Source organism: Lytechinus variegatus, chromosome 2, assembly GCF_018143015.1.
Source record: "Lytechinus variegatus isolate NC3 chromosome 2, Lvar_3.0, whole genome shotgun sequence".
NCBI classification, from domain to species: Eukaryota; Metazoa; Echinodermata; class Echinoidea; order Temnopleuroida; family Toxopneustidae; genus Lytechinus; species Lytechinus variegatus.
The window spans coordinates 32,621,008-32,635,630 of NC_054741.1; the positions used below are offsets into that span (position 1 = coordinate 32,621,008).

The 14,623-nt window shown below is 36.3% G+C and overlaps 1 protein-coding gene across 1 annotated transcript in view; it reads right to left on the reverse strand.

Annotated features, from left to right (window-relative positions):
- The window catches only part of LOC121407882 (multiple epidermal growth factor-like domains protein 6), a 73,261-nt gene extending 61,310 nt beyond the window's left edge, over positions 1–11,951 (reverse strand). The window contains exon 1 of the mRNA XM_041599117.1: positions 11,037–11,951. Within this exon, the coding sequence (XP_041455051.1) occupies positions 11,037–11,531 (495 nt within the window). The 5' untranslated portion in view covers positions 11,532–11,951. The remainder of the gene's footprint in view (positions 1–11,036) is intronic.
- Between the last annotated feature and the right edge of the window lie 2,672 nt (positions 11,952–14,623).

Below are 14,623 nucleotides of genomic sequence, written 5' to 3' on the forward strand. Positions count from 1 at the left end.
CGATTTGTCGTTACATTCGAGTGCCGTGTATGACAGTCGGGGTGTTGAGTGTTGACAGTGACTGTTGACGAAGATATAAACATAAGCCACCAAGTACGGTGTCTCTTCGGCCCGTCACTCGTAAGTAAGTATGTTTTCAGAGACTGAAAGAATGCAGGGCCTTGATTAAGATGACTCTATCTTAATGGAGCTTCATAAGGGGGTCTTGGTAATTCGTTGATTTCAATAAATCGTTACTCATAATTAAACCTATACATTATAATTAGAGTTCAAATAATTGCACCGTCATTACCGTACTATTGATGGGTGCTGATCACATTTACTTTACAACTGTCTTGACTCATTTGAAAAGGGAATGCAATATTAGCTTACATGTACGAGTCTTCAGTTGTTCTTCTAAAATCAAGTGGCAAAAAATAACTTAATTTGTAAGAACTGCTTTCATGATAATTTTTTTTTATTTGATATGTTACTATTTGAAAAATATTAACTTCTTCTATAATTCTTGTTCATGGAAAGATCGTGGTTCATCATGGAAATAAAAACCGAAATGTTGTCGAAGGCTTTTTCACTGAGCGGTATAAACAACACAAATTATATTGACCATGTCCCGTTTCTTGTCTAAATTGGATTGCCGGTATATGATATTGGAAGAAACGGGTACATGCATTCCAGAAAATGAGATTCTTTTCGTTGTGCTCGACAATTCGAATTCATTTCCTCCCTTCCTACACGTTGTGCTCTCGTCACCATCTTTTGATTCGTTACATTTTTCTTGCGTCAAAGAAATAATTTTAACTCTTATGGGGGTGGACTACAGTTAGTCATTTATTTCGGTGAATACAACCAAATTCTCTGCAAAGTGCTACATGTACTATTGAGAAACACGACAAAGTAACTAACTTATGTGTTGACGTCACATTCTACAGAAGTCACCCAAACTCAGGAGCGGAGTTTGAACATTGACTTTGACCTAAATACATACGTATAGGACCTATACCTCATTACCTGTGAGTACTAATTAAGGTTTGACGTTCAGGATAAATACATATTACATCTCCGATCTACTGGTTAAAGCAATCACTCACAATCCCATTAGCCATAGCTGCATTATTTAAGTTCACTCCTCACTCTCAATTCCTGCAATCAATACAAATATTGAAATATACATGCCTGAATATTAAATTAAGATTGTTTATCATTCTCTCTTAAAACTGTACCTGCTCTGTAAATGGTCACATTGAGAGGCGGTAATCACGTTCATTTCATTACTGTTTGGAAATGAACAAAATCTTTCGAGACGGATCATTCATGAAGTCCTCAACTCCAGCTGGGATGTTACATCAGTCTCTTCCGCGCAATAATAACTAACGAATTTACAACCCCATAGTTTGCCTTTAAAACAACATCCTCCTCCTAATCAAGCTAATATAACGACCAAAGTGACATAATCATGCAATAATTACTTTGAGATGATTTAATGAATTAGATGACCCCCCACCCCTTCTCCCGGATAACCACCTAGCGAGTCGGAATATTAACAGAAAATCTTCATGATCATGTGTATAGCGGGTCGAATTATCCCCAGGTTTCGTTATTTTGTTATATCTGAAGGGTTAAAGAAATGAAATAAGATTTTCTCAGGATGAACGAAAATGTATATTAATAAATTAACCTTTTTCGTCCGGTTTGTCATTAGGAATCATGATATGTTTTTTTGGATAAAATGTTTTTATCAAATTTTGTGTATTCAATGCTTAAGCGTATCATATTTTTGTCAAATTTCTCGCACCCTTTTTCTATTTATTTAATATTATACTTCTCATGAACCAGAAGTAGACAAGTCACAAAAGTTTTTAGATAGAAAGACTTCAACAAATATTCGCAAAATTCAAGAAAATTTGAAAAGCGAAAATCACTAAGAGAAATTTGAAACATAATCTACAATCGCTTTGTTTGAAAATTATGAAAAATGAAATCATAAATATTATCTATGAAATCTGTCAGAAAAGTGAATATCGTAGGTATTATGTTACCGACTCGAAAACCACCTGTTCAATTCAACATTCAATCAGCTTCCATTAAAAATAATCTTTCAATCTTGACGGAAGTATTTCAATTTCAACTCAATTACTTCGAAGCAAAAAATCAAACATAACGCTTTCTTAGTATCCATTCTGTGGTCGTTTACGGGTGACAAAACTTCGATAGAAATCTGTATCATTATGATCACACTATCAATATGAACATTGTGTGCAGAAAGGGAATTCATTAAAGGACAAGTCTACCCCAACAAAAACTTGATTTGAATAAAAAGAGAAAAATTCAACAAGCATAACACCGAAAATTTCATCAAAATCGGATGTAAAATAAAAAAGTTATGGCATTTTAAAGTTTCGCTTCATTTCACAAAACAGTTATATACACATCTAGATCGGTATGCAAATGAGGAACTGATGACATCACTCACTCATTGTTTTTTTTTTGTTTTATTATATGAAATATGATTTTATTCTTATTTTCTCGTCATTGTCATGTGAAATGAAGTTTCAAACCTCCCTGGAATTCCATTATTTTAACATTTTGTGCTTTGGGCAAGGAGGTCCTAATCGTCAAATTCGTAAAAATTGAAATATTGTATAATTCAAACAATAAACAAGTGGAATGCCTCTGGCCGTCTCACCTGCATCACGCGGTTCAATATAGCAGCAGTGCTGACTTTGAATACTACTCTAACTCGCACAAGATGTTCAGTGATACATGGTTACTCTATGTCCACTTTTTATGAACTAGACCAATAAACTTACAGAGATATGATGGTTATTCAACAAAAAACCCCAACATGGCCAAAGTTCATTGACCTTTCATGACCTTTGACCTTGATCATGTGACCTGAAACTCGAACAGGATGTTCAGTGATACTTGATTACTCTTATGTACAAGTTTCATGAATCAGATCCATAAACTTTCAAAGTTATGATGGTAATTCAACAGATACACCCAATTCGGCCAAAGTTCAATGACCTTTGACCTTGGTCATGTGACCTGAAACGCGCACAGGATGTTCAGTGATACTTGATTACTCTAATGTCCAAGTTTAATGAACTAGACCAATAAACTTTCAAAGTTATGATGGTAATTCAACAGATACCCCGATTCGGCCAAAGTTCATTGACCCTAAATGACCTTTGACCTTAATCATGAGACCTGAAACTTGCACAAAATTTTCAGTGATGCTTGATTACTATTATGTCCAAGTTTCATGAATCAGATCCATAAACTTTCAAAGTTATGATGGGAATTCAACAGATATCCCCAATTCGGCCAAAGTTCATTGACCCTAAATGACCTTTGACCTTGGTCATGTGACGTGAAACTCATGCAGGATGTTTAGTGATACTTGATTAACCTTATGTCCAAGTTTCATGAACTAGGTCCATATATTTTCTAAGTTATGATGACATTTCAAAAACTTAACCTCAGGTTAAGATTTCGATGTTGATTCCTCCAACATGGTCTAAGTTCATTGACCCTAAATGACCTTTGACCGTGGTCATGTGACATGAAACTCTAATAGGATGTTCAGTAATACTTGATTAACCTTATGGCCAAGTTTTATTAACTAGGTCCATATACTTTCTAAGTTATGACGTCAATTCAAAAACTTAACCTCAGGTTAAGATTTGATGTTGACGCCGCCGCCGCCGTCGCCGCCGCCGTCGGAAAAGCGGCGCCTATAGTCTCACTTTGCTTCGCAGGTGAGACAAAAACCAAAAGAAATAGTGAGTGAGTGACATCATCGACTCTCTCATTTGGATGTAACTGGCTCGTTAATAAAACTATTTTGTTAAAAACAAGCGAAACTTTGTAATGTCATAACTTTCTTATTTTACATCCGAGTTTGATGAAATTTTCAGCATTGTGCTTGTATGATTTTTCTCTATTGATTCAAATCAACATTTTTCTGAGGTGGATTTGTCCTTTAATCAGGTATGATTTTGTTGCGGGGGCTAGTAATGGAGGTGTGGTATGGCCTGGGGGTATGGCTTAGTTTGCAGACTGAATTAAAAAAATAATTTCCAAGTCCTATTGTGTAAAAGTGTGTTTATGCACTGAAAATTTATGGGAATGTTTCCAGTGACACAAATGTGTCATCGGAATAACCCAAAGTTATCAAATATAAATATGATGCAAATGACAATCGATATTGACTTTTTAAATTCTGAATTAGTTCACAAAGATAATATCACAAATTGCCCACTGACATAATAAGTATTGACAGATCCATGAAATTATTCCATCCATTTTATTCCATTAATATATTGTGAAAAACTTGAATTAATGAAATACCGTATCAAGTGCTCACAAACATGAAGCAATAAATTCGTTTTGTTTGCCATATGACAATATAGTATCGGTCCAAAGTAAACCCCAATGGAAAGAGTGCAAAGCCAAAAAGTGCGATCAATAATAGTACTATACTAATAAACAGCTTTTGTATATATCACATTATGATTATAACGTCTCTATGCCCTTTCAAAAGATTTGGATATGATTATACCCCGGCTCTAGCGTGACGGTCGTATAGTTACTTACAGGGCACACGGATTTCAAAGAATAATTCCTGCAAGGTACCCATTTAATTCACCGGGGTTGAGTGTAGTACAATGTGTATCTTTTTTTTTTGCTGATGGAATCTACGCAACGGCTGGGATATGAACACATGACCTTCTGTTTCAAAGTCCGGAGACTCATCCACTGGACCACAACGCTCCACACAGTGGACCATGGGAAGATGCGATTCAAGCCATGCACTCGCACAATGTAAAGATGGTTTCACACTGTGGAAATCTCTACAGTGTTAAATTATCCACAGTATTGTCACATATTGACAGTGTTCCCATTGTGAACTTGAATTTACATTGTGTTCCACACTGTGAACATTGTGTTCTACACTGTGAACATTGTGTTCTACACTGTGTATTCTACACTGTGAACATTGTGTTCTACACTGTGAACATTGTATTCTACACTGTGAACATTGTGTTCTACACTGTGAACATTGTGTTCTACACTGTGAACATTGTGTTCTACACTGTGAACATTGTGTTCTACACTTCGAACATTGTGTTCTACACTTTGAACATTGTGTTCTACACTTTGAACATTGTTTTCCACACTGTGAACACACTGTAGGACACTGTATTCTTTCCAGCAGTAAGAAACTGTGACTTAACTTAACTTGGCTGAACAACTAGGCTCACTGATGTGGGAGATTTGGACTCCGTGAAGGGGGTAAAGTGAGCTATATTTAACCCCCTACCCCGGTTCAGATGATAATCTCAACCTGTATCAAGTCGCTTTCAGGTTAGATGTGAAGTTTATCCCTGTGTATTAAGCGGTCCCTCCCCCCATTCTAAAAACTCAACGCTTAAGCATACTGTAAGTTAATGATTAAAAACCATTTGGTCTTGTTCTTGCTGATTATGTACAATAAAATAATGAAAGTGTATTTGTTTTACTACAAAATGGCTAAGTAAAATGAAAACTGGATTCAAAACAGTCTACACATTAAATAATTAAGATTCAATACTGACAAATGAATAGGACTTCCATGGGAGGTCTGTGATGCAATTGGATTGTTAATGAATTAATTTCAGTGATATAATAATCAAACATTGTGTGATATCATTTTAATTCATTCTCTCTTGCTCTCTTTCCTCAAGGCTCAAAAGACAGGAAGTGTTATTTCATCGCCTACCCTTAGTATGGATTCTCAGGGAGGATGTCCCTCGGTCACAGCAAACCACGCAACATTGACAGAACATTTTCTTCTCTTTCCATCTCATTAATTTAGACATGCTTGTTAAGAAAATGGCAAGAGTATCACCCACACACGAGTAGATTGTTAAGAGAGAACGATAGAATCAAAGAGAGTTTCATGAAATATTTGAATATCATTTTGATACATATTTTTTTTTAAGAAGTTGAAAAATGTGTACTATGATGACATGAATGCGAATGTGAGCGGAAAGGTGGTGTGTGCGAGCGTGTGCGGTTACATCACAGTGCGCATGTGTGTATGGGTGTCATGTAAAATTGTTAATACCATAAAACTAGGAGCGATCAAAGAGAACAAGCGAAATTTAACAAGGAAACGAAAAAATATAAGGGAGGCAAGATAAAATAAAAAGGACAGATGGCGTGTATAGGTGGAATAAACTTAGATGAAAAGTGAAAATGAAAGAACTAAAGGAACAGCTGAAATTACTGTTCGATAAATCTTGTATAGGCCCTATCATAACGTTGTGCAACGACAAAGTATTTGCAACATCAAAGACTTGTCAACATGAAAAGTTGTTAAAGAAAATATTCGAGTTGTTTGCGGTGAGTCTGTGTGCACTGTGTTTACAAGAGAATAACAAAGAATAATTTTGAACAAGAAAACATAACATCTACCTTCCCGCATAGAAGTGTGGTACGACACTTTTCAATGTCGTTTCATACCAAATTTATTGTCAGTGCGGTATATTTGACGCATGTTGAATAGTGATATGGTCTCAAAATGAGGTCAGCAAGAAAGACAGTGTATGAATCTGAAAGGGAAACAAGACAAAATATTTCGTCCCCTACGATGTTATATATTCACTGGCCAATTGGTTTGGGGAGGTGGAGCCCCACCCCTTAAAAATAAATAATCGTACTTTATTATTCATCATTTTATAAACGCTTAATTGAAAATTCCTTGATTATCTAGCTGGTCCATTTTTTTAATGCCGATAATGACAGAAATAATCATTTAGGTCCTATAAAATCCAACATACTCATTCCATCGCTTTTTTAAAGTGCCCAATATTCTTAAATCAGCCCCTGAAATTGTTACCTCGCGACACTCGAAGAAGCACAATAAATTATTATGTGTCAGCAAAGAATGACAGAGCTTTGCACCAGATAAATCCGTTTCGACTTTGGGAACAAACCTTACATGCCTTGGGTCTTGTTCTCCATCAACACTCATAATAAGCATCAATATCAGTTAATCAAGTTCCATTTATTTGTTTATATAAATCAATTAAAGTATTAAAAGAAACATGAAATATCCATTAGTATTAGATGAAACACGTGGAGGATAGACATGTGACTGGATAGAGTGTGCGATGCAGGAGACAAATCATCCTAACATAGCTAGATAAGATTAAGCAAACAAGGGCCGGCCTTCAACATGTTTAAATAATAGATTAGCTGCTCATAAACCATTATTTATTTTATCGAAATCGTCGACCTAGTTTAGTAAGGACCTTTTGATAAAGGATTCTCTACTAGAAAAAGCACATTATCCCACAGTTTGTCCACAGTGTGGCACACAACGTGAAATTACCTCCACGCTGTAAAATTTGAGCGTTTCAACAGTGTGAAACACAGATTCAAATAGTCGGCCATGTGAACACGCTGTGGACAGTCACATTATTAAGGTGTCCACAGTGTGAAAATATCTTCACACTATTGAATTTGAGCATTTTAACAGTGTGGATATGTGAACACATTGTGGCCACACTGTGTGACACTGTCAGCTTTCCTGCTGTGCTTATGTTTAAAAAAGTCAGTCCATGAAAATGGTTGCCTCCCGTACAAATTTTACACACAAACCACTACTTACAGTCATGAATGATAGGAAAAATAGAAATATGCACACAAGTAAAAAGAATAACGAGAGATGAAAGTCTGAGCATGTCTATGATCTGAGGCACTATTGGTGCTACGTGACTCCCTTTAAGTTGAATGTGGTGGGATCTCGCAGTACTAGGCCAGACCGTACGAAAACTCGTAAATTGAGGGAAACTCTATTCTTGAACTTGAGGTCTATCAACTGCCGTCTGGGGGCACAATTACTCAGCATGTGCAGGGAGCCAACCTCAGTTTACCCACACCCGTTCAAGACACTTCGATAAACTTCTTGTCAAACTCGAGTCAAATATCCCCCTTTCGTCCGTGATTTCCTCCCCCACTTCCACCCGAACTGCTCCAGAAGCCACAATAAGCGCGAATTACACAAAATTGTATCACTATGTATTCATCCTGACTGTGAGCTTATTCTAAAATGGGTGATTGAAGTAACTGAAGTAAATAACAGTGAGTTGTGAGAAGGCTAGAAATTTAAGACGGTGCAGAGAAACCCTCTCGTCTGCAAAACGCTGATTCTGTAATACCGATGGCAAGAATAGAGCATGGACGTATACATTATGAAAGAACTTATTAAAACATCGTGATATAACCATATAACCAACTTAATGAGCAAAGGGATATATTGGTAAAAAATGTATATGTGATTTCTCAATCTAAAGTCTCTGTCTTAAAACAATTACATTTGATAGATTTGATTTAAACAAATCCATAATTGGAACTTTACTTACGTTTCGATATTGATGGTTAGGCATATACTACTGCTAGTTCAATCAAGGAAATGGGATTTTCAGAAGACTTACAAACATGCTATGAAATCTACTTATCACTGAGACAATATCGGAGAGGAATCATTATATAATTGCATTAACTGAATCATCAAAATCTGACAGTATAAAATCAGAATCAGCCTTTGAGAGTATTAGCTACGGTGAGATTGCACTTTCTGGAGCCATGGGTTTGGAATATGTCTCTTCTGATCGCCTCCCCATGACTAACAAACGTCTAACAGGTTGGCGCCTGATACCGATGACTAACCAAATCGGTGGTGTCACACTTGCTTCTTGACTTTCTTTTATTAATAGAAAGGAGGGATACCCACTGACTAGATCTCTCACCCCGGACAAGATGGTGCTTATAGTCATTTCGGATTTCTTACTGTTCTCTCAACAAATAAGATTTCACTCACTTTCTTCCAAGAATTTGGAACTTAGAACCATGCAACCAAAGTATATTGTATGTCTTTTGGAAAATAGCTCTTGATTTATATACCACTCTGTTGCTATATATTCGACAAAATGTTACTTAAAACTTAATTTGAATTCTCTGACATCTTAATAAATTTTCTACATTTTCAAAAAGCGCATATGGATTATTGCTTTTATCACTTTATTTTGAATGATGCAAGCATTTTGAAAATTAGCCTGTCATTACCTTCAAACATTTTTTTTTCTGATTAATTTTTTTTTTAAAAAATCGCTGAATAGTGAATAAAAGTCGTCCTATATTGTCTTAGAGCTAATACATATGAGGTGTTCTACTTGAAAAGTTGTTAACTATAACGTCTATGTTCTTGAACGTTCATTCTTGGCGTACATATATACGTAAGCATGAGGAAATCAAAGCAAATTCGATTTTCAATAAAACGGAATATGGAATAAAGATATATCCATCTGAACATGCTGAAAGAAGATCTATGCGCTGATAAAGTATATAAAAGAAGACCCATCATTTAAATTATTATAAGAAAGCAATAATAAAGCAAAACCTTGAGATTATATCAGCATCCCACACTAAAACAAATAATCAGTCTATATGGATTCTGGCCTGTTTTCCATGGCTTAAAAGAGTGCATCGGGAAACCTCCTTTTTCCACGCTTTCCGGTTTTGGAATAGAATCAAAACACATTAATTACAGACATCAATGACAGACAAATGTTTTCATTATTTCGATTATTGGTTTAAAAAAATGTCCTTTTTAAGTTGTTGTGGTGTGGGGTTTATGGTAGAAGTCCTTTTAAGAGCTCGTTCAATATCTTTAATACTATTATGAAACCTACATCGAACAATTGCCAATCAAAATTAAAAATATATTTGATAAATGAATGAACTGCTTTTATCATTTCAATTGCATTAAGATAATGATATAAAAGTCTAAAAAAATCAGAACTGAATAATGGGTTAAATTCAAGAAGGGTGAGAGTGATTTCTTTGCAAACTCTGAGGTTTCATAGTCAAGTAATCATTGTAGTAATCATTGTGTCTTCAAGCAATATCATGTGTTGCCTTCATTTTTGTTTGGTCAGCACTTTGTCATTTCTTTACTGTTTTCCAAGAATCACAAAAAATGACGTTGTAATATTACATTTATTACCTCGATGCACATCTTATGCAGGCTGAAGGCGAAATCACATTTCTTGTGATTTCACTCTCCGAGTTCGTTGGAAAATGGTCATGGTTTGGACCCACATCGATTGGTCAATTACTGGAATACCATGAACTCCGTCTAATCTAATACGGTTTACATAAATTCATCACAATTTGGATGACATACAGATTCGCAATACGGAAATGACTCATAATGTTCTTGAAAGTTGTTTGGAATTTCAGATCATGTTTTTGCCCTTGGTAAACACACCAAAGAAAAATATCGGTAAAGCATGTTTTTCCCGTAATTTAATTTCTTAAAAAAGGAAAATTGTTAAACTGTTTGAATACAAAGTAAATTTATATTCGTATTGAACCCACGCTCATTCTCCCTCCCCACGCCCAGAAAATTAATATCTTTCAAAACACTTTCGTGGGTATGATTGTTCCTGGGTGATTGTATTTGCTGGTTACGTGCAATAGAATCAGTTATGGTTGTAAGTCGATTGCATATATACCCTACTGGATCTCTACGCATCACAGGGAAATTATATGACAGATGTATCAAGCATCTATGGTAAAAATAACTTTATCTTCCTCAAAATATTACTAAAAAACTAGAACACTGCGATGTTCATAAGTTTCTCTATCCACATGACATTTGTGATCGCTAAATTGAATTTTCATGTTCCGAACGACTTTTCTTACTCACATTTCTACAAGATAAGAATTACGTCTATTTATGCTGTCTTACATCCTCCAGCTCCAGATTGAAACTCATCAACATCAGAAAAATATATGAATATATATATGTATATATATATATATGTATATATTCTGGGCAATTATTATCCAATTGAGCAAATTTATTACCCAATTATTGGTGTTTATTTCCAAATTTTGACAGATTTTAATCAATAGTTGTGTGGACAGTGTTGCCCAGTGATGGTTAAAAACTGGTATGTAATATAATAATTCATTTTACATACCCTTTTTGGTTGTGCTAGTCTAGATGACGGCCTCGATCTCCTTGCTTCCAAAGCTTGTCTCACTACCTCTCCTTCCATTTCCATCTCATCAAGTCTTGCTTCTTCCTCTAACCTGAGAACTAATTCCTCCAGGTTAGTTCCTTCATCATCCGAAGGAACCACCCCGGTCGTCGACGCATCGTCTTCGCTTTCGCCGACGCTGCTTAAATTCCAGAAGAGAAGGAAATCATCATCCAAATTGTTCAGCGAATACGAAGGGTCATATGTGTCTGTCGTCGACGAGTTCGTCGTCGTCGACGTAAATTCGTGGTTGTTTGGAGTTTGCTGCTGACCCCGTGTTCTGAGAATAATCGCGTCGGGGTCGACCTCGGCGATGGGGCCCCGCGACGTCCTCTGCGGGACACCATCGACCGCCGCGACGAAGAAATATAGTAAGAAACAAGCAGAGACGGTCCCGAGATGTCGACGCGTATTCGTCCTGCACAATGAAGGCATATTCACATAAGATATTTCTGGTTTGAATAAAAACCAAGAAAGACGGCGTATGGTGCGAGTTATGTTATTCCTGAAAATGACCTGCGTTAATCCTGACAAGTAAAATATATACAGGTTGTGGAAGAAGACGTCTCGTCTCGACTCGGTGGTACTGGTGGTACTGGTTGCGATGATAGTAATCCAGGCAAGGTGGGGGTAGGGAATAATAAATAACCGGGAAAGATGGGTGATAATGAGGTGCAAACAAGCGCGATGTAGCCGCCAGCCAGCATCAATCAGTCCACTGGGATAATAAGTGTGCGTGAGGAGTGTGGGAGCGAAGAGGTGGGTGTGCTTCCATAGTGGCCCGCTGTGTGTGTGATGATGATGATGTGTGTGCGTGGCGGCTACTCGAGTGGATCGGTGAGTTATGAATATGAGCCGCAACAATACAGCAACAAAGTTTCGTAGAGAGGTACGGACTCGTCGATTTCAGTAGGTAGGGGTGTCAGACCGTGATTTAGCTGCGCTCTGTCTTATCTAGTTCTTGACGATTCACGTAAAGCTGTACCATTTCCCCAAGTGATAATATATGTCATGGTTTTTAATCATTTTCATCAGTGTGCCAACCAACAAAGCTTTACTGATTTTTTCACCGTATTAGTCCTATTAAAATTATAATTTTTGTTAAATTTACTTATATTGATAAACCGGGGCCTATTGAAGAGACAATCTGATACCAATATTTGTATCCATTTAAAGTGATTTTATTTTTTAGTGATTTATTTAGAGCTTCGGGTGGTAAGGCTGGTAGATAATATTTTGGGAAAGTTTGGAAACATCGGTTCTTGATAAAGACGTGTTCATGTTTGGGGACAAAACAAATAAATAGGGCAAAAATGTAATACATGATACACTTTTTCTGCTTGAATTGTGGAGATCTTTAGAGAATTGATGAAAAGGTTTAAAGCTCAAATAAAATCTGAATAGAAATATGAGGTTGTGACTGAAGTTTAGACTATAGATAACATTTCAAATGCATTTGCATTGATTTCTGACCGCCCACGGGTTGCAATTAGACCAAGATTTCGATCAATAACTTGAGACTATAGATGGAGCTGTGGTAATAATGATTAATCGGTCGCGCATTACAGGCTTGCTTTCTGACGAAAATGCAGTGAGAGAAAGGAAAAGAGAGAGAGAGAGAGAGAGGAAGTGGAGAGGTAAGAGGGGGCTGGTAACACTTTGGTTTTCATTAAGAGCACGAATCAATACACTCCGATTAATTACGACTGAAGTGAAAATATGTTAACTTTTAATAACGTCGATGATAATACACCAGTAGGTTACCTTCTTGTTGTTGCTATCATGAAATTGTTCACTATTTAAGTTTTTTTCTCTGATATTTGTTTGTCACACTCATATGGTACGATGCAGAATAATATTACATGATGTGCATAATATAAATGAGTTTAAGTAATTTGTTCGAATTATTCTTTACAATTTTATTGTTACTTTGTGAACTGCATTGTATGAATTTATTTGAGCGAAAAACAACAAAACATTTATATAAAAAAGTACCTTTTTCGTGTATTTGTGTGCGTGTGTGTAGTGTGTACGGACGTGCATGTGAGTGTGTGTGTGCGTATGCGCGTTTTGCATAGATGTGTCAGTTACTGGGTTTTATATGATTATCTACGTCTACTAGATCAAACTGTAGATCTCTGAGCTATTTTTTTATACAGGCGCAAGCCACAACGCACAGATCGGTTCAATTCAGCTGGTCATCGAGAACTAAAAAACTGAGATCTCATCCTGATTGGCTGATGAACCGTAAACACGTGATCAGGCAGTTAGAAATAAACTACCTAACGCAACCGCGCATGAGCTTTACAAGAGACAGAGACACAGGTTTTTTAATCACTCTGAAGGTCAGTCTTGAAATTAAGCACAGTTTGGATTTCTTCTTAGACGATAGAAGTAAATGAGAAACATTGATTAGGGTGCCGTTGTCCAGCCGGAGACAAATTGACTGAAATCAACACCAAGGATCGTGCCATTTTAAAGGGCTTTGATTTTGTAAATTTAAATTCTACTGCAGCAAAAGATATTAATACATGTTCAATCTGATTGACTGATAGTATTTTTTGTAATAGAAAATGTTATTGCACCAGGTCTATATACGAAACAGGACCCTACTGTGGCATTACAGGTTTGGGGCAAGGGACACGTGTCTCGGGGTCGATTTTAGGGGACGCACAAGGGGAACTCAAGTCGGGGAAAATTAGAAAGGAAAACGCGGAACAAAAAAGGAGGGAACATTAAAAAAAATCTGAGAAAGCTACAGAACCAAACAGTTGAACATTCTCATTGAAATGCGAATGATTCAGTGCAACACCATTTATTATCAGACAAGTGTCTATGTCTGTTTCTTGTCCGCAGTACAACAGTGATATTTATTAAATGGAACATGAATATGGTTTAAAGAATATTTTTGAGGGGCGTCATTTTGCACAATCAGACTGACACTCTGTGATATGAAAGATTTGGAATACCGATATTACCTAATGGTATTAGTGTTACCCAATACAAGTGTGCAAATACAAATTTATGGCATTTACTTCATTCATTTGACCAAACTCTATTCTCCTGATGTGTTTTTTGTTGAAAATGAAATGAAAATTAAAATGAAATTTATAGGGAAATATTACAATTTGATGAAGATTTTACTTTACTCAAACCATGTGGGAGAGGTCTCGAATGCAAGTAGTCATGGTAATAAGAACACCTATATTAGTACAATCATAGCTTTAATACCCATGAGCGAGGTATTCTATCTCCATTTAATACTTGGAAGAAATTATATCGCATGAGTAAGTTTGTTCGAATGAATATTGTAGATTGAAACTGCAATTCATCCAAAGACCTAACGTTAATTAAAGCTCAAATTACCTATCAAAATCTTCAGATTTCCTCAGGATAACAGGAGAGTATTTTATGCGAAAAGCAATGTTAATGGTGGCAAGAGGGAAATCAAGGTTTGGCAACACCTATTTCATTACGATTGGCTAATAATTATCACGAGACTTCTAAAGAGCTCATACCACCTATCA